Here is a 19,956-nt window from a genome sequence, read left to right as displayed (position 1 = left end):
GCAGAAGGCCCGGGTACGATCCCTGGTCAAGGAACTAGATCCCACATGCACGCCGCAACTAAGGAGCCAGCGAGCTGCAACTAAGGAGCCCACCTGCTGCAACTAAGACTCAGCACAACCAAATAAATAAATTTTTTTAACATAAAATATAATAAAATAAATGGTTCAGGGGAAAATACATGTATCCTGTGTGTATATGTAAAAGAGAGAAAGAGAAAATGATAGGAAAAATACAGCTAAATGCTGACAATTGGGGAATCTGGAAAAAGGGATTACAGGCATTCTGTATGGTATTATGGCAACTTTTCTGAGACTGAAATTTCAAAATGAATAGAAAAAAAAAAAGACATTCTTTGTAACTATATAAATTCTAAGGCATAGTAAATGAAAAACAAAAAAAACCACTAAGTGCAGAAAAATGTATGTTATGCTATGTAAATAAAGTATGGTGAGAGTATGAACACGAATACGTATGTCATGAGACTATATTCTGATATAGGTAGAATGCCTCTGAAAACATGCCAGAATCTTATCTACACTGGTTTCTTCCACAGATGAAAGGTAAGTGGCTAGAGAAGGATGAGAAAGAAGTTTTTTTACTCTGAAAATTTGAATTCTGTACTATGTGAAATGAAGTAACTTAAAAAGACAAGCCAGAATGCGTCAGTGGTTGCCAAATACAGGTGCCAGGCTGGCTACCTTAGAAGAACCTGGGGAACATTTAAAACTACATTAGCAGGCATCAATTCCAGAAATTCTATTTCAGTGGGTCCAGGATAGGGCTCAGATAGCGGTAAAATTTCCCTAGTTAATAATAAAACATAGCATGGTTTGGGAACTGCTGCTTTAATCAAATCACCCAGACTTGATGCTCTCTAAATCCCAAATTCTAAGTAAATTAGGAAATCAGAAGCAAATACTTTTTGTCTAATGAGAAAATAAGATAATAATATCTAGGGAAAGAATACTCCACAAGTGAAATTGGAAATTCTGAAACCAGGATGTACACTGAATTCCAAATAGAAGCCAAGTCTCACTAGTTACTCTACCTTTCTGCTCCCTTATTAAGGACCAAAAATATTGTGGAGGCTAAGGCAACCTGAATATCACTTGGTATAGAAAACACATTCAAATACTCTGCATTCTTCAAAAGGAACATTCTATGTAAATCTATTACAAGAGTATATAGTTATTTACTTTCCATTAAAAAAAAGTCAGTGTGGGCTTCCCTGGCGGCACAGCGGTTGGGAGTCCACCTGCCGATGCAGTGGACGTGGGTTCATGCCCCGGTCCGGGAAGATCCCACATGCCGCGGAGCGGCTGGGCCCGTGAGCCATGGCCACTGAGCCTGCGCGTCCGGAGCCTGTGTTCCGCAACGGGAGAGGCCACAACAGTGAGAGGCCCGCGTATAGCAAAAAAAAAAAAAAAAAAAAAAAAAAAAAAAAAGTCAGTGGACACAACAAGTAAACACAATATCTGTAACATTCTAGATTTCAAGTGGTATGTTCACCAGGGTTCATTTTATTATTGTGTTTATATCTTAATGTATATTAACTATATTCTCTTATATGCATCAGATGTTACATGATAAGAAGGTAATTGTAAAAAATTAGAGCAACAAAACAACAGTTCAGATATCTGGTCCTTACATTTAAAAAACAGAAGTAAATACAAGAAAACTAAGCATTACCATGCCAGCAGTACATATTTATTATTATTCATGAATGGTCAAAAGACTTACAAGGCCCATTACTATTAGTATAACCACACATAAGAAATACCACTTAGTGACATGGAGTGAAAAGGACAGTTTCATATATATTAAAAAAATACATACACATACACACATTCTCTCTCTCAAAGGCTCACCATTCACTGCTACAAAAGCAGGAGGCATCAAGCGGCAGGAGTTCTGATATACATAACAAGTTGAAACATCTCAAGCATAAAAACTACACTTAAGTTGCAAAAATAAAGTTTCTTTCTTCAAACATTTTGATCTGAGCTCAAGCAAAGCAAATAATGAACACCAATGATTTTTATACTATTTAACATACCTTAAAACATAAAAGGATCAACAGATACAAAAGTCCTGAAAATGTAGGGGTTATTTATAGGAATGAACAATGCATTTCATCCAAAAAAAAGTCTACAGCAGATGTGTTTCATCCTGGCTCTCAAATATTTGAGAATCATAATTTACTATATTCAAACAGCAAGTTAAGCCAGAACAAAATGATAAACAGAAAACTCATTACTCCAAACAAGGCATTACTGCCCTTGGTTTCCTTAGACAGTTTCACTAGTGCAAGAGCATCATTTACCTGAAAGATCATGAGTCACAATTAAAGAGCACTCATACAAAACTATTTCCTTTTTTCTTTAAAAAGTGCCACATACTTGACTTCTCCTTTAAAAAAAACAACAACACACATACACTAATGAAAGACCGTTTGTCTCCATCTCTTGTCAATGAGGAAAGGCCAGAGTGATTCTTTGATTCCAATTCGAAATGGTGTTCGCTGGCCAATGCCTAAGGTCTCCAATTTGGAGCAATCAAGCTGAGCGTTTCTTGGACGTTGTGCTCCTAAGACAGGACTGTCAGTTATCTTTAAAACAAAAACAAAAAAATCAAAAATAAGAAGCCTCAGGCTGAAGTTCTACATTTGCTACTTCCCTTTGCCCTCTTGCCCTCGGTGCAAGAAATCAGATTTGATCCCTGGAAAAATAAATAAAATGTCCACCACAATCAAGACAATACTTTTTCTATAAACTTCACCAATACTCATGGGCTTCTTTATACATGGTAATTTAGAGAAAATTAACAATAGAAACTGCCAAAATACAAGCAAAGTTCACTTTGATTAGTACCAGAAAATAGTTATCCAAAACTTCCAAACAACAAGAAAAATGTTATCCATAGTACACACTGTAGTGATAGACCTGGACTTCCAAACAGTAAGGTTAGCTTGTTTTTTTTTTCTTGCCCACGCCTCAAGGCTTGCAGGATCTTAGTTCCCCTACCAGGGATTGAACCTGTGCCCCCTGCAGTGGAAGCGCCAAGTCCTAACCACTGGACTGCCAGGGAATTCCCAGCAAGAAGGTTTTAAATGCCATGTACTTACCGGTCTTAAGTGGCTGCTGGGGAGGTTGAAGGTGTCTGCAATTGCACACGCCATTTCATACTTAGTCATCTGTTCATTGCCAGACCAGTGAAAGGTTCCCTTAATTGACGGATCCTGACAAGGACACAAAAAATTCAAAACGGTTTCAAACTTTTTGAGTTGAGTGGAATGGCAAGTTTGACAAGAAAACTAACTTAAACAGGTTCAGGAAATAAAATGCATCGCTCCTTTCTGGAATGCTATACACAAGATATCTAAAATCAAATTCCTATAAATATCCCCAGCTAAACCAGAAAAGCAATTTCTAGAATTTAGCCTTAAGAATTTTTTTAAATAAAAGTGTAAGTAGTTCCAATTTTATTTAGTGGGAATCCTAAAATGATTACAGATTTTTATGAAACACAGGCCAATTTAACAAGTATTTCCAACTATCCTAAGAAGCTAAAACCAAAACGTAACAGAACCATTTTTCAAGATGAGCTAATTGGTCATAACATCCTTAAAAATTGTCATGGTACATATATTTTTTAAAAAACATATAAATTTTGATGTATTAAAAAAAGTCATGCTACTATTAATATTCTAAAATAAATCAGTCTCTAATCTTTCTTTCTGTGGATATTCTATTTTTTCAAATGCTTAAAATGAACTACTATTCAAATATCCAAAAACAATTACAAATTATTCTTACACTGGCTGAAATGATAAATCCCTATGTAGCTTCTTCTCTGCCACTACCTAAATCTTAAATAGACATTATTTAAGACAGTCTTCTTAAAAGACATTAGGAGATTATTTTGTTACCCGAAGAAAAATACAAGTTTTCAGTTATCTTACAATAAGAGAATGACAGATGGGGTCTACAGTATTTGAGAAACAAAATCAAACGTAACAGCAGAATACTTTTATTATTCATAAATACAGCCTACTATCTGAACTACTTTTGTTTGGTGTCCTTGTTAAGTTTTTAAAAAGCACTTAGAGGGCTTCCCTGGTGGCGCAGTGGTTAGGAATCCACCTGCCAATGCAGGGGACACGGGTTCGAGCCCTGGCCCGGGAAGATCCCACATGCTGTAGATCAACTAAGCCCATGAGCCACAACTACCGAGCCTGCGCTCTAGAGCCTGCGAGCCACAACTACTGAAGCCCGCGTGCCTAGAGCCCATGCTCTGCAACAAGAGAAGCCACTGCAATGAGAAGCCTGCGCACCGCAACAAAGAGTAGCCCCCGCTCACCGCAACTAGAGAAAGCCCGCACGCAGCAACGAAGACAAAACACAGCCAAAAATAAAAATAAATTAATAATAATAATTAAAAAAAGCATTTAGATTCTCACCAGCATCCTCTTCTCTGCTAACTGACGACACACAGTGGCCACATCTTTGACGTGTGTGGGGAACCGCTGCTGCCAGTGGTCCATGTTTGCAGACTTGTTGCTGAACTGTACTTTATCAAACATAACAGTCACAGCGCTTTCCTCAAGCTTTTCAACTTCTCCATACAGAACAGGAATTCTCAAAACAGCAGCTCCTAGAGAGTAATAAAAGCAGGTAATACTTCAAAGCTGACTGGTTCTTAAGTCTTGCTATAAGATCAAAGTGTGCAGATTTAAACGACATCATCGCAGAAAACTTGCAATATACCAAAATGACACAGCTCACCTATTTAACAAATGTGATCCTGAATATTTTTAAGTGTCTCTGTCATGTGGGTTATTTTTTATAATTATATTAATTAAATAATTTCTTCATTATTGTGGCCATTAAAAATAAAACTGATCATGACAACTAAATGCAACAAGTGATCCTTGATTGTACCTAAAAAATAAATGCGATAAAGGACATTACTGGGACAAAATTCCTACACAGACTGTATTGTATTAATGTTAAATTTTCTAAGTGTGATAACTGCATCGTAATTATGTGAAGAACATCCTTGTTGAAGATACACAGTGAAGTATTTCAGAGTGAAATTCAACTAATTCTCTATGAGTTCAGGAAGAAAAGAGTGTACATATAAAACACGTGGCAAAACATTAACAACTGGTGAATCTATATAAAGGGTATGAGTGTTCACCACATAGTCCTTGAAAACACTGACTAAGGAATTATGAAGTATTTCGATTTTATGTTGGTCAATACTGAGGGGTTACAACAGATTAAATAATTAACGCTTTAACTGAAATTTTAAAAAAACTATTAAAATTAAATTAACTTATTGTGCACCTGCAGACGACCTTTGAACAACACAGGTTTGAACTGTGGCATCCATTTATATGTGGATTTTTTTCATGTAGCACATCATGTACAAGACTTGAAGTGGACAGCCTATCCTTACATAGGCATAAGGTGAGTGACCTTTAATATAAAATTAATAACGTGTTAGTTTTCTTACTGTTTTATAACTTTGTTTTCCAAGAGTTACATTACCATACAGCATGCCTCTCTTCTCTCTCATAACTGGAGAAACTCTGTTATCAGTCTACCACACAGGTAAGTGGTTTTAGAAAAAAATATACCAGTATTTCTAACACTGTATTATGAATATGACTGTAATACTGTATATGCCATTTAAATTTTACCAAGATTCATTTATTAGTGTATAGGCTAGGCTACCATGAAACAATCATATCGATTACACTAGGCTACCATAAAGCAATCATATTACTGCTTCTTCCTTATCAACGCCTGAATCATACCTGTAAATAATTACAAATTTCTTCTCACACTGTCTTTTCATTTTTGATGTGTAGTGTTAGTAATACGTGTAACATCTATAGTGTTTTGTATCATATAAGACAACAATGAGGTACCCTGGTGGCGCAGTGGTTAAGAATCCGCCTGCCAGTGCAGGGGACATAGGTTGGATTCCTGGTCCAGGAAGATCCCACATGCCATGGAGCAACTAAACCCATGCACCATAACTACTGAGCCTTCACTCCAGAGCCTGCAAGCCACAACTACTGAGCCCATGTGCCACAACTACTGAAGCCCACACGCCTAGAGCCTGTGCTCCGCAACAAGAGAAGCCACTGCAATAAGCCTGCGCACTGCAACGAAAAGTAGCCCCTGCTCACTGCAACTAGAGACAGCCCGCATGCAGCAACGAAGACCCAACACAGCCAAGAAAGAGAGAGAGAGAGACAGAGAGAGAGAGAGAAAGAAAGGAAAGGTTAAAGACGTGACTGTCCTGGGAATTATATTTAAAAAAATACATATAACACACAAAATATGTGTAAATCGATTGTTTATGTTTTAGTAAGGCTTCAGTCAATAGTAGGCTGTGAGTAAGTCTTCGAGGAGTAAATGGATTTCCCACTATGCAGGGATTGGCAACCCTAATCCCTGCACTGTCCAAGGGTCAGCTATATATTGATAATATATTCAAGGATGATTTCCGAAGGATAATTTATAACACACACAAAAAAAACCCAAATGTGTTAGTATGTATATATACTAGGGGATGCTTCTCAGGGATGTAGTACAGTCTGAGGCAGGAGTTTTAGTGCAGGGGATCATTAAGTCAAATATTATGCAGCTACTGATATGAAAAAGATATTCCAGAGATGGCTCCTTAAGAACTGAAATGCATGTACATGGGGGGAGAAAAACCAGGTTACAAAACAACGTGCACACAGGTTTAAAAATTCAAAAAAATACTTCCATACATAAGCACAGTTGGTGCTTCTCTCTCTGAGGGAGTATTGAGAGAACTCTTTACAATTTTAAATGTTTTTAAAAACTTTTTCAAGGAGGGTATATACTTTTTATAATCAGTACATTTATGTTTGCGTATATATACACAAACACACAGGAAAAAAGAAAAACCATACAAATAACAGAATACCGCAATCCAAGAAAAATGATATTGACCTGTTTTTTGAAAGATTACAAAAATTTGTACTGTATGATTTGTTTTCTTTAACGATATTCCTGTACCCACTGATACTGGAAAAAGTCTGGAAGGATTCATAAATTCTTCAGGATTTCGAGAATTCTTGTTTTTCTTTTTTATTAACTGCATTCCCTAGTTTTTCTCCAATGATTTATGTTCCTTGACTATTTTTTTTAAATTAGAAATATATATATACATCATAAACAAAAAGGAATCCTCAAAAGCAGTCACGTACGGGGCTAAAGAGATGTGTCTTACCTAAATTGTTCTCCAGGACAGCCCTTTCTCCTTCTAATTTTGTTTTGCCATATAGATTTAGGGGACTTGGTATGTCTTCCTCTCTATAAGGTGGGTTTGTTCCATCAAAAACATAATCGGAGCTAATGTAGATTAGAAATGCTCCAACTGCAGCTACAAAAAAAAAAAGAAAGAAAAGAATCTATTAAATTACTACATGATATTACTGTTTAATGGAATTTGTAACAGCTTATTCATCATATATATAACAAATCTTTTATAAACCGTCTAAAAAGTTTAATCTTTACAAACTCAGCGATCACTCAATATCTTATGAAGATTTTATAAAGACATCATTACCTGCTTCCTTTGCTAAGTTCCCAGAAGCATCCACATTAAGTTGAGAAGCAGCATCCGGCTGATTTTCGACAACATCTGCCCTTCTCTCTGCTGCACAATGTACTATGACATGGGGCTGGGAGTTCAGCATTGATGTGTTTTTAACCCAAAAAGGAATAAAACAGAAGAACTGTAGCCTTCCAACAGTAAATTAATTCATAGAAAATGTTTATTAAATCGACATTCCTTCAACTAAAGAATCATTGTAATTTTTAATGTAGTTTTGTCACACTTCCCTTTTTCAACGTTCAAACTTCCTGAAAGCCAAAGAGCAATTTAGCAATCCCCGGGCAAAATCAGACACAACTCTTGTTGACAACCATGCTTTTAAATCAAAAGAAGCTTCATCCCCCTAATCTGGGTGGGAGAAAAGAGCGATCATTTATGGAATTAACATGATCTAAATACTTAATAAGTCTATGGTAAAGGGAGAGGAATATCAATTGCAAATTAAATTCATAAATTCCAATCTCTTAAACCAGTCATTTAAAGATTAACCATCCATAAAACTTGTATTCCCAGTTGAGCATTTAAGTATGCCACCTATATGCTAAGCACCCTGCGAGAAGCAAGGATTTCACAATCTAATGCAAAAGACAGATATGTAAAGAGACTGTTTCAATATCATATGACCTATATCAGGACAGAGGAATGCAGAGGGTCCTTTGTAGAGAAGGGGCACCTACTTCCCAGAGGAGCTGAGTAAGAGCTAAGATTTGGGAAGATCAGTGACATGCAGGGCTCGTGTACCCACTCACCCAACTTCCTCCTTCTCAACAATTGCTTGAGGAAGCATGATCTGAGAGCTGTTTTCAAACTTAAATGTGCATAAGCTGGGATGGTTCTTAAAATGTAGATCCCAGGACCCACCACACACTTATTGAATGAAAATCTCTGAGAGTGAAACCTAAGAACAAGTTTCCCAAGTGATTCCGATTTTCCTTGGATCATATTTTTAGAAAGAACCTGAACTTCTGACTTGATCAGAGGTGTAACAGAATCTAAATTTTTCTGTAAGTCTTCTGTGACCATCGCCAACAAGTGGTTTAACCACTCTTGCCTTTGTGATCTCTAAAATGCAAATGAGAATATTTTGCAGTGTTGTAAGGTTTACAGATAATATTAAGAAAGGATTTGCATAGAAAATAGTACTTAGAAGAATACTTCACAAACATAAGCATTTTACAAAATGCTTCATTTTCTGCCTTTTGTCAACCTATGTCTCAACCTAATCTTTTATAAGGATGACATATTCTTATCCATGCCAAAAAAAAGTGCAGTATATATTATTGTTGTTTAATATGTTAGAGCTTTAAGTACAGTAACTTCCTTGAGAACAAGAGCATTTTTCAAGTCCTCCAGACAATTATTAACAGTTAACTTATGTGTTAAAATAAACCATACCTGAAAATCATAAATGATGTGATGAACTGCATTAGAATCCAAGAGATTAACCTGCTCAAATTTTGGTCTTGCTCTTCTAAAACCACAGCCAACAGCATGCCAATTATTCTGTTGAAATTCTTTGTAAACAGCTCTGCCAAGAAGCCCAGTGGCACCAGTAATCAGAACCCGCCTGTTGGGGATGTTAACTTCCTCCTAAACGTGAAGCAGGTGGAAAAGGATTGTTTAATTTGAAAATAGTCTCTCAACGAAATCAGCCACCATCTTCATTCACTAAATATTTCAAGTCTTAATTGTATACTTCCTTTCCCATATCTATAAGCCAATTCTTAAGCTAGAACAAAGATTAATCAAAATGCATGGGTAAGTGTGTCACTTAAGAAAAAGTTTTGCCAGGGAGAAACTAAGCCCGTGCGCCGCAACTACTGAGCCTGCACTCTAGAACCCGAGAGCCACAACTACTGAAGCCTGTGCACCTAGAGCCCGTGCTCCGCAACAAGAGAAGCCACTGCAATGAGAAGCCCGCGCACTGCAACGGAGAGCAGCCCCCGCTCACCACAGCTAGAGAAAGCCCACGTGCAGCAACGATGACCCAATGCAGCCAAAAATAAAAAATAAATTTATTTTAAAAAAGTTTTAATAATCTTACGCAAGAAAAAGAACCTAAGATGATACTGCAAGGAATCACCTAGTCAAATAGATTTAGATTTCCTGTGGTAATAATGGAAAAGCTTATTTTTACGATCAGTGATGTCCAAATTAGTAAAAAACAGCAATTACGTTCTTCCGTTTATAAAAATGCAGTTAGTTCTAAGCTTACTTACTTTATGGCCTGATTAAATACTGGGGCTATGTTCTGCTGATATGTTTCCAAATTGACATTTCTGATCTTCAGTTTTTAATCTCAAGGTTTTTTTTCAAATCTCATTGACTTTATCATACTGTGATAGGTCTAAATTAGAGGATTCACATTTCACAGGAATTTATGTAGAAGAAAAATAAATTTGGTCCTTATAGCACTAACATTCTTTCTAAGTTTAACCAAACTGGTAAATATATTCCTGCATTAACTCTTTTTTTTGGTAAATACTTTCATTTGTATCATTTTTTTAGATTCCACATCATATAACATTCTTTTTTTAAACTTTATTTTTTATACAGCATGTTCTTATTAGTTACCTATTTTATACATGTTAGTGTATATATGTCAATCCCAATCTCCCAATTCATCCCACCACCACCATCCATATTCCTGCATTAACTCTTAATTTACCTATTTAGACCAGTTAAAATAAATAAACAAAGATAGAGGACCTGGTCTGTGCTGCTATCGTGAAAGGAAAAATTCCTCACACACTGAAATTAAAAAGGAACTACTGTTTAAGAAACAATTTAAGCTCTATGTTTACATAGAACTTTCCCTTCTTCCCAAGATAGGCAACACCGAATTTCCTCATACTCTTGAATTAAGTCAACATTTACTAACAATTTAAAAAACAATTTTTTTAAATTTAAAAAACAACAAAAAGTTTTATTAAATTTTATCAACTTGAGGCCTTTTAAATTTCAAATGTTGTTATAGTCACCTAATTCTGAGCTGTCAAAAATCTTAAATATGCACACAATAACCTTTTTTGTGCACACAAAAAGACTTTTTTTCCTAGCCCTCAATTCAGCTAACTTAGAAGACTAAACATTTTTTTTAAAAAAGGCCACCCAAATCAAGTATTTCTATCATATGAAAAACCTGAAATGAAAGGGCTGACAGAGACAGTACAAAGGTAGTTCTTAAAGATATTTTTTCCTTAGTTCAACTAATTTCAAGACACTTTAGATGTTAGAGAAAAATTCATCTATGCTCTCTGTTGCAAAACTTGCCTCTAAGCCAAATGATCTATAAAAACAAGGATTTCAGCCAGCAAAATATTTTCTTTGAATTTCTGGCAAGAAAACAACTCTACAAAGATTCTAACTGTAAAGAGGTTAAAACATGTCAAGTCTAGTAGAGATACGATCAGAAAACAATTTACACAGGATAAAGATCCCTGGGAAAATACTATAACAGAGCTATGATCTGGTTTCTTCTAAGTTTCTCACTTCACTCTAAAGAAGGAAAGGAATAGACAAGAGTTCTTAGATCAGTGGTTCACAGGCTTTATTCGCTGAGGACAGGAATCGACTGTCTTTCAGATCAAGTAGATTTGGAATGAGGCCTCGTAATTTGCCTTTGTAACAAGTTTCCAGGTGCTGATGCTGGTGATTTGGAAACTGAATTTTGAGAACTCCAGGAAAGTCCAAGACCTTCCTAAAGATAGCTCTTAATCAAAGAAGTCAAAAAACTGCCATCTGCCTTTCTAGCAGCGACAACATCTTTCCCATTTTCCCCCTTAAAAAGGAAAACTAGAAGTAGTTAAAGAACAAGCATCATGCTTGCAGTAACCACAAAATTCTTAAACAGTAAAATAAGATCTCTAGGTACTTCACTGATTGTGTGAAGCACATTTTTTCCTCATTTATCATCTCTGTTAAATGAATGAAATAAAGATGGTTTGGCAGTGTTTTCTGCTTTTTAGTGCATCTTAAAATAAGAGCCCAGATAATCTTATAATTGAGAGCATCTTAGATTTGATGAAATACAGTATTAAGTTACAAGCACAGCAATGCTCTTTAGGGAATATAATACCACTTAACTTTAAAAAAGGATGGGGGTTGCATGGAAAAAATACAACCTTACATCCTTATACCCTGGGATAATATGTAAGGTCCCTGGAAGAAAATATGAAACAGTCCGTGTTACCTAGTGGTCAGATGTCAATGCTCAAGAATTTTCTACGTTAAAAGAGCAGAAATCGGGCTTCCCTGGTGGCGCAGTGGCTGAGAGTCCGCCTGCCGATGCAGGGGACACGGGTTCGTGCCCCGGTCCGGGAAGATCCCACATGCCGCAGAGCGGCTGGGCCCGTGAGCCATGGCCACTGAGCCTGCGCTCCGCAACGGGAGAGGCCACAACAGTGAGAGGCCCGCATACCGCAAAAAAAAAAAAAAAAAAAAGAGCAGAGATCTAAAGTACAAGCATTTTCTGAAACAAACGATTCTGCACAATCTTATATTTGAAAACTATCATGTGTTATATAAACCTACATCATACCTTTTGACCACAGGAGGAGTCCTATTAGACAGGCAGGGCAGATATCACTTCCGAAGTGAGGAACCTTGTCTACAGATGTTAAAGGTCTTGCCCAGAGTAAAAGGGAAAAGGTTGGAAACAGAACTTGGGCCCTTTTGCTTCTATCATCCAGCCAAATACATACTGAGTTTTGTCTCAATCCTTTGAACTTATACTCGGTTTCATGATGATTAACCACACTCTGTGGCATTGAGAAGTTACTCCATCTCTATTGATCTAACTCCCACACTCTGTGGCATTGAGAAGTGACTCCATCTCTATTGATCTAACTCCCACACTCTGTGGCATTGAGAAGTGACTCCATCTCTATTGATCTAACTCCTCACTGGTGAAATGAGGCATTTGGACAAGATGCCTAAGGCTCTTCCAGCTTTACAGTCCTACAATTCCTTATTATCCTTACCACAGAGGGATCTGAATAGAGTGAAAGAAGGTTCATTTACTTAAAGTAACTTATCCTCTTTTCATATAGTTCTCTCTAGAGACTCAATGAGCACCTTTTGTCACCAGTATACAAGCCCAACAAGATGTTTTCATTTGGACTGCAAGTTTATTGGTGGTTAGCAAATAAAATACGCATCACTCTGAAATTAAAAGAGGCCAAACAAAACTATCTCTTCTATATTTGACTCTACCTGAAGCTTCTTAAAGCACACTATTTTGATTTTTTTCTTTTTAAAAGAGGAGAAATAGTCCTCTAAAAATTATTTTGGACCATTACTCTGTAAATTACTTTAGTTCTACAAAACACAGGAATGTCCAAACACTTCAAGGAACTCTGAATAGAGGAACAAAAAGCTGTCTAGTTAACCCAAAGAATAATTAAGAGTTGAAGATACTCTGTCTGCCTGAAAAGTCTATTTCGCAATTTTTATTCTTATGGGTCAGGAATATTTAAGTTGCCCTGAACATATGTGCCTCTTATCCTATAAACTCTTAGATGTACAGAATTCAGTAACTTCAGGTGACCAGATTTACAGACACCCCCCCCCCAAAAAAAAAAACTTGAAAAAGTAAACACATATAAATAAATGAAGAGCTGTAGCTCTTACTACGCCATCAAATCAAATAATACCAAACTGTACAGGTAATGGAAGATAAATGGCTCTTTCAAAATGGTCTAAACAGTACTCTGGAACAGAGGTTTCTACTTTAGCACACTTGGATTAACTTCTACTAAAGAATGTCCTAGAAAAAGTCAAGAGTGAAACAAAACAAGTGTCTAAAGAGGGATCTTCTTAAATGTTAGTGGTAAATGTAATTATACTTTGCTATTTTTAGAACCTCTTCAATTTGGCAAAGCTTCACACTGATTTATATGATTCTTACAACATTCCTCTTGAGGCAGATCTTTGAGGAGATACTCCTGGACTTTAAAAAACTTTAGATACCTAGGTGACACTTGTCTAACTCCTACTGGCATCCTATTGTACCCCACAGCCAGTATTATTAACAGGAACCACTACAGTCTATTTCTCAGATATAAACTATAAGACACGAGCAAGTTTTAATTCCGGTTTTGAGAGCAGCAAATATGTGCCAAGCTTTTGGTTGTGCAATTTTACTGAAGGAAAATCCATTTTCATTAGTCTACTTAACTCCTACTGTGAAAACTGATTAAGCTGTATATACATACATGTGCGCATATACACTGACATAAACAAACAATATGTAACATTACAGTACTCAGCATTGTTTGGGGTACACAGGAACAAAAGAGAGGTTTAAATTGCCCATTATTCTAACCTTACCCCCCAAATACCAAAATGATTTGAAACACTAAATCTGCTATATTTTGAAGGCGTAAGAATTCTGCATAATCAAAATAGCCATCACCTATGTCCTCTCTTATATCCTTAAGATATATTGGCCTGGGCATTAACATCTTCCTATACCCAGTGCTAGATACACTCTGTGGACTGATGAATGCTGGGGGGCCTGGAATTAAACAGGAGAGAATGGAGGCTCTCCAAACACAGTAGTAGCTTTCGTTTATGCAACCTCCGTAGTGGTTCAAATAGATCTGTAGTTGAATCCCGGCTGCAATCTTACTGAATGAACTTGGGCCAAGGACTCGCCCTCTAAGCCTCAATTTTCTTATCTGTAAAATGGAACAAAACGAGTATGTCATAAATATGAGAACTAAAGTAAATAATGCATGTAAAGTGCATAACACAGTGATGAGTTCAGTAACTTTTCAACTCCAATCCTGTTATTATTTCTGAAAAGCCACCTGGCCCCTTCTTTCTTAGAGATACGAACTGTTAAGACCAAAAGATACGAACAAAGGATGAAAAAGAAATTTAGAAATAATCAAAACTGAAACAGCTCTGAAAACCCCTCTCCGTTCCCGAGAGGGGAGACAGGAGAGTCGAAACTGAAACCCGACCTCTTTTCCCGTCACAGCGGCTGAAAAAGAAAACACAGAAGGGTGTGCACCGAAGTAAACAAACTCGGCGGCGCCGCCCTCGCCGCCCGGGGCCTCCGACTCCGGCAGGAGGCGTCTGGAAAACCACTCGAGCGCCCGCTGCAAGACTCGTCCCCCTCCGCGCACTCAGTTCCTACGAGACGCACCTCCCCTCCCCGCCCCAAGACCCGGGCCGACTCCCTCACCTCCACCAAACGGCAGTTCCCGGGAACAAAGTGAATAGAGAGCTCCTTCTCCCGCCCCACCATGCCCGCCGTCTTGGCGCCGCCGCCGCAGCGACCGCCACTTCCCCCAACCCAAGATCGCCGCGGTCCGCAGCTCTAAAGCCCTCGGCCCGCCTCCCCTAGGTCCGGGCCAGCCCCCGCTCACCGCTTCCGGCTTCCGCCGCCAAGAGCGCGCCCCTTGATTGGCCACGCTCCGCCGACGCCCCAGAAAGGGGACTGGCGCGCTCGGGACGCTCCCAGCCCACGCGCCAACTCTTAAAGGGAAACAAAGGCCCTGGTCTTAAGCAAGGAATGCGAGTTTTGTTTTGGGGCCGGGGGCGGGGGTGGGGGTGGGGGTGGGGGGAAGGAGGAGTTGTTTATTTTGTGTGTTTTTCCTTCTCGACTAGGTAAGGATTGAATTGGATCGCCTAGACTTGAGCAGTGCATAAGAATCTACTGCGTAAGAATCTACTGGGCACGTAATACATAAAGTGGGATAAAATAGTTTAAAGTCATGGTGGGAGGGGGGAGGCGGGGGGGGAGGGGGAGAGGAGGAAGCACAATGGACCTGTGTCTCTAGAGCATTAAAGAGTGTTTGAGAGATTTAGAAAGACACTGGAATAAAAATGAAACTGTTGGTATCTGAGTCATTAACACCCCAAGAACCCATTTGTCTTTCCGGGATGCTAAAAAGTAGTACGTGTGAAATTCCAAAGATCTCAAACTAATTTTGACTAGTTAAAAATAAAAAGATGTGGGAGGCTGGGGGATGAATTATTTGGGTACCTCTTCCAAACGCAGATTCTCGGACTTTACCAGTATTTGCAGAATGAGCTGTGGTAGTAGAGCCTGGGACTTCTGGTAGATTTAACGGGAGTCCAGATCAGCCCTTGAGAAGCACCGCCTTACAGGCTGCAGCGTCGGGCTACACGAGCCGAACCTCCGCTACCAAGGAAAATTAAAGGAACCAGGGGAATATAGTAATACTGAACCTTCTACCACCTGGATCGCGCTTTTTTAAAGTGGCAAAGACAGCTCTAAGCGTTGAGGCTGACCTAGCACTTAATTGCAACTGATTTCTCTTCCAGTTCAAACCCGAAAAGCCCCCCGCCAGCCGAGATGCTTATGAAATTTACTCGGCGGGTGGGGGGGAACCAGAGCATGGACCGCATAGGTTTGGCCAACTTTCCACCGAACAGTCTTGAGCGTTCTTGTCCAGGTATACAGGATACCAAGACCTTAAAAGTCGCCCGCAAACGTGATTACTGTTTGGATCTTTCTAAAACTACATTATTTTCATAAACCTTTTTTTGGTTTAATCTTAGAGCTCAACGCTAAACAGCCTTTAAAATCTTTTTTCCCCATCTGAGTCCCGTGACTTTCCTTCCTACCCAACCCCCAACAAGAACTCATTTCCTTATTTGCATAAGCATAAAGTTTCTTTAGAACAGTAACAGAAGACAGCCTGAGGCCCCCCACTTTTCAATTTTTGTTTTAATCCAGGCTGTTAATCAATTTAGCATTACTTAGAGTCCTTGAGAGGAATGCCCCAAACACTAAACCATGCATAATCTGCAAACAACAAAGAAAATGTGTGGGTGGGTTTTGGGGGAGCGGTTTCAAGATCCTCTTGATTCTCCTCTCTTTAAGGAGCGGGAATTTTTGTGAAGTTTCTAGTTGCAACGTGTGATGCAGTCTGATCTTTCCAGGAAAAAAACAAAAATGTGTTCAACGCGTAAACGGTTTAAGGTCATGCATATGCAATTAGCATTTTGAGTCTCAGAGCAGCTTTATCTAGAGTGAGGAACAAATAGACTTTACTTGCCTGCGTTTGAGGATCTGGTTTCATGTTTGCCAGATAAAACGTGGGTATGGTTCCAGGGGCACATGTTCGTGTATGGGTTTTAATCATTCTTTTTAAAAATGGAAGTTTCTTTGTGAATAAAAACGCCACTGTTATACAGACAATATCCAAGTTCCTGTGGTGGCTAAGTCTATAAATTTAACGACAGCAATCTGGAGATAAAAGTTAGGTTAGCAGATTCATTTCATGCCAAGACAAAGAAAGGATGGAGCACACAACTATAGATAAAAATCGTTATTATATAGAACCTTCACCTACATCACTGCATTTAATCTGGTAAATGAAACTGCTGTTCTGTTTTGGATTTTATTTTTGTCAATTGAGACTTAGCTGAGCTCTCCATACAGCGTCAATAATTAAAGTTGCTTTATTATTCCAAGTCCCAAAGTTACACGTTTTAAAGAAATGAATGACACTTATTTGTTTTTTTACACACCCTTTCGGCTTTTACCAGACCTTCATTGGGATTCTTTTAAAGAAACTCTTAACTCCAGAATGCTTCTTTTCTTGAATAGCTAACTCTTACCTGTTCCATGTTCTCCGGCATTTCAGGCATGATTCCAAAATTATCTCAGGAAAAAGATTTAAGATGGGTCTCTGCCTCTGCCTCCTCGGGCTGGGTCTTTGTTCTGCCTGCAGAGAGCGCAGGCACGCGAAAACGTGAGCCACAGCTTCACTCGACCTTTGAAATTAGCATTTTGAGTCCAATCCCAGAATCTCGTGCAGTTTTCCACACTGCAGTAAACTGGCAGCTGATTCCCCGTGGCAATCTTGAAAATACCCAATGAGAAGTTTCATGTTTTATTGCCAACCAAATGAAGGTCCATTATCAAAACCATTAGGAAAAACAACTTTTTTTTTTTTAAGAAATAAAGATGTAACAACAAAAACTTCCTGTGAAACCTTTTTGCAGTTTTCTCTTGCAAAAGAAAAGCAAGAGCCAGCAGTTGGAAAGCACACAGACTATGCAACTGATTTCTGTTCTGAAATATTTTATTGAGTTATGCCTTGTTACAACAGAATCTGTTTGGTAAAGTTCGCCAGTGCTTTCCCAACCAGTGCTTTATAATTAACTATTTCAAAGGACGGTAAAAGGCACTGGTGGTAACAATATGTGGAAATTAAAACTCAACAGGTTATTTCCATGAACAGTGTCCTGCCCTCTGTTTGAGGAAATGGTAGGTGGAGTAGCCTTAAGTTTGGCCGAGCTTTAAGGACTACTAGATCAGTGATTCCCAGACCTGCCAACAACGGAGAACCCATGAAACACGATCAAGTGGAGCCCAGCAATCCTATTTTTAACAATTTCAAGGGTGATGAATATGCTCAGTTAAATTTTGAACCACTCTTCTGGATTAAGGCTCTGTAACAATTTAAGAACAACCAACAAAAAATTGCCATTCAGATGGAGCTTTAAAAAAAGTCACTTAACCCTTTATATTCTACTCAGAGTACACAGCATGTGGTAAACTGTATGAGGCATGTAGAGGGTCTGTAAGTGTTGAAGAATATACAATTTTTTTTAATTGATAAATTAAAATTCATCAAAATTTAAAACTTCTGTTCATCAAAAGACAATATTAAGAAAAATAAAACAGACTGGGAAAAATAATCTTGATACATATATCTGAAAAGGACATATTCAGAATACTTAAAAAACTCTTACAACTCAATAGTTTTTAAAAAATCATTTCTAAAATGGACATGTTTTGAACAGACACTTGACAAAGTAAAGACATCATGGCCAATAATCGCATAAAAAGATGCTCAAAATCAGGGAAATGAACATTAAAATCACACTGACATACATACCTAACAGAATGGCTAAAATAAAGACTGATAACATTATATGCTAACAAGCATTTTAAGCAAATAGAATGCCATTCATTGTTAGTGGGATTCATTGTTAGTTTCACTTTAGAAAACTGTTTGGCAGTTTATTATAAAGTCAAATATACACCTACCCCATAACCCAAAATTCCACTTCTAGGTGCTTACCCAAGAGAAATGAAAGCATATATTCACGAAGTCTTGCACAAGAATATTCACAGCAGATTAATTCAAAATAACTTAGGGAATTCCCTGGCCGTCCAGTGGTTAGGACTATGCCCTTCCCCTGCAGGGGGCACAGGTTCAGTCCCTGGTTGGGGAACTAAGATACTGCATGTGGCCAAAATAAAACAAAACAAAAAAAACAAAATAACCTAAAACTGGAAACAACCCAAACATCCATCAGTAGATGAATGGATAGACAAACTGTGGTAGAACCATACCATGGAATATTACTCAACTATGCGAAGTAATGAAGTATATGAATGTAATGAAATAAAATTTTATATTTTAAGGCAAGACAAGAAAAGTTAAACATAAAATTCTCTCTGTGTGTCCACTTCGGCCTCCTCCCTCCCTCCCTAATATGCACTGTGCATCTGCATTACACATTAACCAGAGCTCATCAAAGATGGGAGTGCTTGCTCGACTGTAAAGATCAATATTTTTTTTCCTTTCTTCTGATGCTAGCAATGTGACTTTTTAAAAGAATAAAGTTCCCTCCCAGCTCTGTAAGGGGTCTAGTGACTTACCAACAACACTTTGTATGTGCTTACGTGGACTACGTACATTTGGTGAACTTTATGTAAACATTAGTATGTCATTTGATGTACGAGCCTTTGTCTCAAAAATGTATACGACTGTGCTTTCAACTTCTAACTGGAGGAACAGTTCTCAGAGCTTTATGAGAATCTGTCTCCCAGGTTATAATCCTCAGTTTGGCTCAAATAAAATTCCCTTTTATTCCTTAAGTTGACTGTTAAATGAATTTTTGTTGACAAAAGAATCTCAAAATCATTATACTATGTGGGAAACCAGACACAAAACAGTATAGTTTGATTTATGTGAAATTCTAAAACAGGTGAAACTAACATATGGTGAAAGAAATTATCTTGCCTTAGGGAAAGGTAGGGATTGACTGTTGCAGCCATAAATGAACTTTCTGAGGTTATGGAGATGATTTATATCCTGATAGGGGTGTGGGTAACATGAGTATATATGTTTATCAGAACTCATCGAACTATATCAATTAAGATCTGTTTATCTCACTGTCTGTATTGCTGTTTGTAGTTTATACCTCAATTTAAAAACAATAATACAGTCATATTTTGGACCATTTGGGTCACAACCTTAGACACAGGCAACAACTTCCAGGATACTAGTTTGAGG

General features: G+C 38.0%; 1 protein-coding gene across 4 annotated transcripts; it reads right to left on the bottom strand.

Moving 5' to 3' along the window:
- Nucleotides 1–1,469: 1,469 nt before the first annotated feature.
- On the bottom strand, nucleotides 1,470–17,424 carry MAT2B (methionine adenosyltransferase 2B). 4 transcript variants are annotated; one of them, XM_029217858.1, is made up of 7 exons: nucleotides 14,856–15,043; nucleotides 9,059–9,253; nucleotides 7,616–7,730; nucleotides 7,277–7,429; nucleotides 4,461–4,654; nucleotides 3,126–3,239; nucleotides 1,470–2,609 (listed from the first exon to the last, which is right to left on the bottom strand). In XM_029217858.1, the coding sequence occupies exons 1-7, from the start codon at nucleotides 14,916–14,918 to the stop codon at nucleotides 2,439–2,441; spliced, it is 1,005 nt and encodes a 334-aa protein (XP_029073691.1). In that variant the 5' UTR covers nucleotides 14,919–15,043; the 3' UTR covers nucleotides 1,470–2,438. The 4 variants fall into 4 exon arrangements, with proteins under 4 accessions (XP_029073691.1, XP_029073692.1, XP_029073694.1 ...); XM_029217859.1 differs by lacking the exon at nucleotides 14,856–15,043 and adding an exon at nucleotides 17,264–17,424 and having other exon boundaries at nucleotides 2,144–2,609; XM_029217861.1 differs by lacking the exon at nucleotides 14,856–15,043 and adding an exon at nucleotides 17,264–17,419 and having other exon boundaries at nucleotides 2,351–2,609; nucleotides 7,616–7,791.
- Between the last annotated feature and the right edge of the window lie 2,532 nt (nucleotides 17,425–19,956).

Source organism: Monodon monoceros, unplaced genomic scaffold, assembly GCF_005190385.1.
Source record: "Monodon monoceros isolate NGI ecotype Baffin Bay Population unplaced genomic scaffold, NGI_Narwhal_1 Super_Scaffold_12, whole genome shotgun sequence".
Lineage (NCBI taxonomy): Eukaryota > Metazoa > Chordata > Mammalia > Artiodactyla > Monodontidae > Monodon > Monodon monoceros.
Note: the sequence above shows the minus strand (reverse complement) of the source record. Positions and strands in the feature narration are given on the sequence as shown.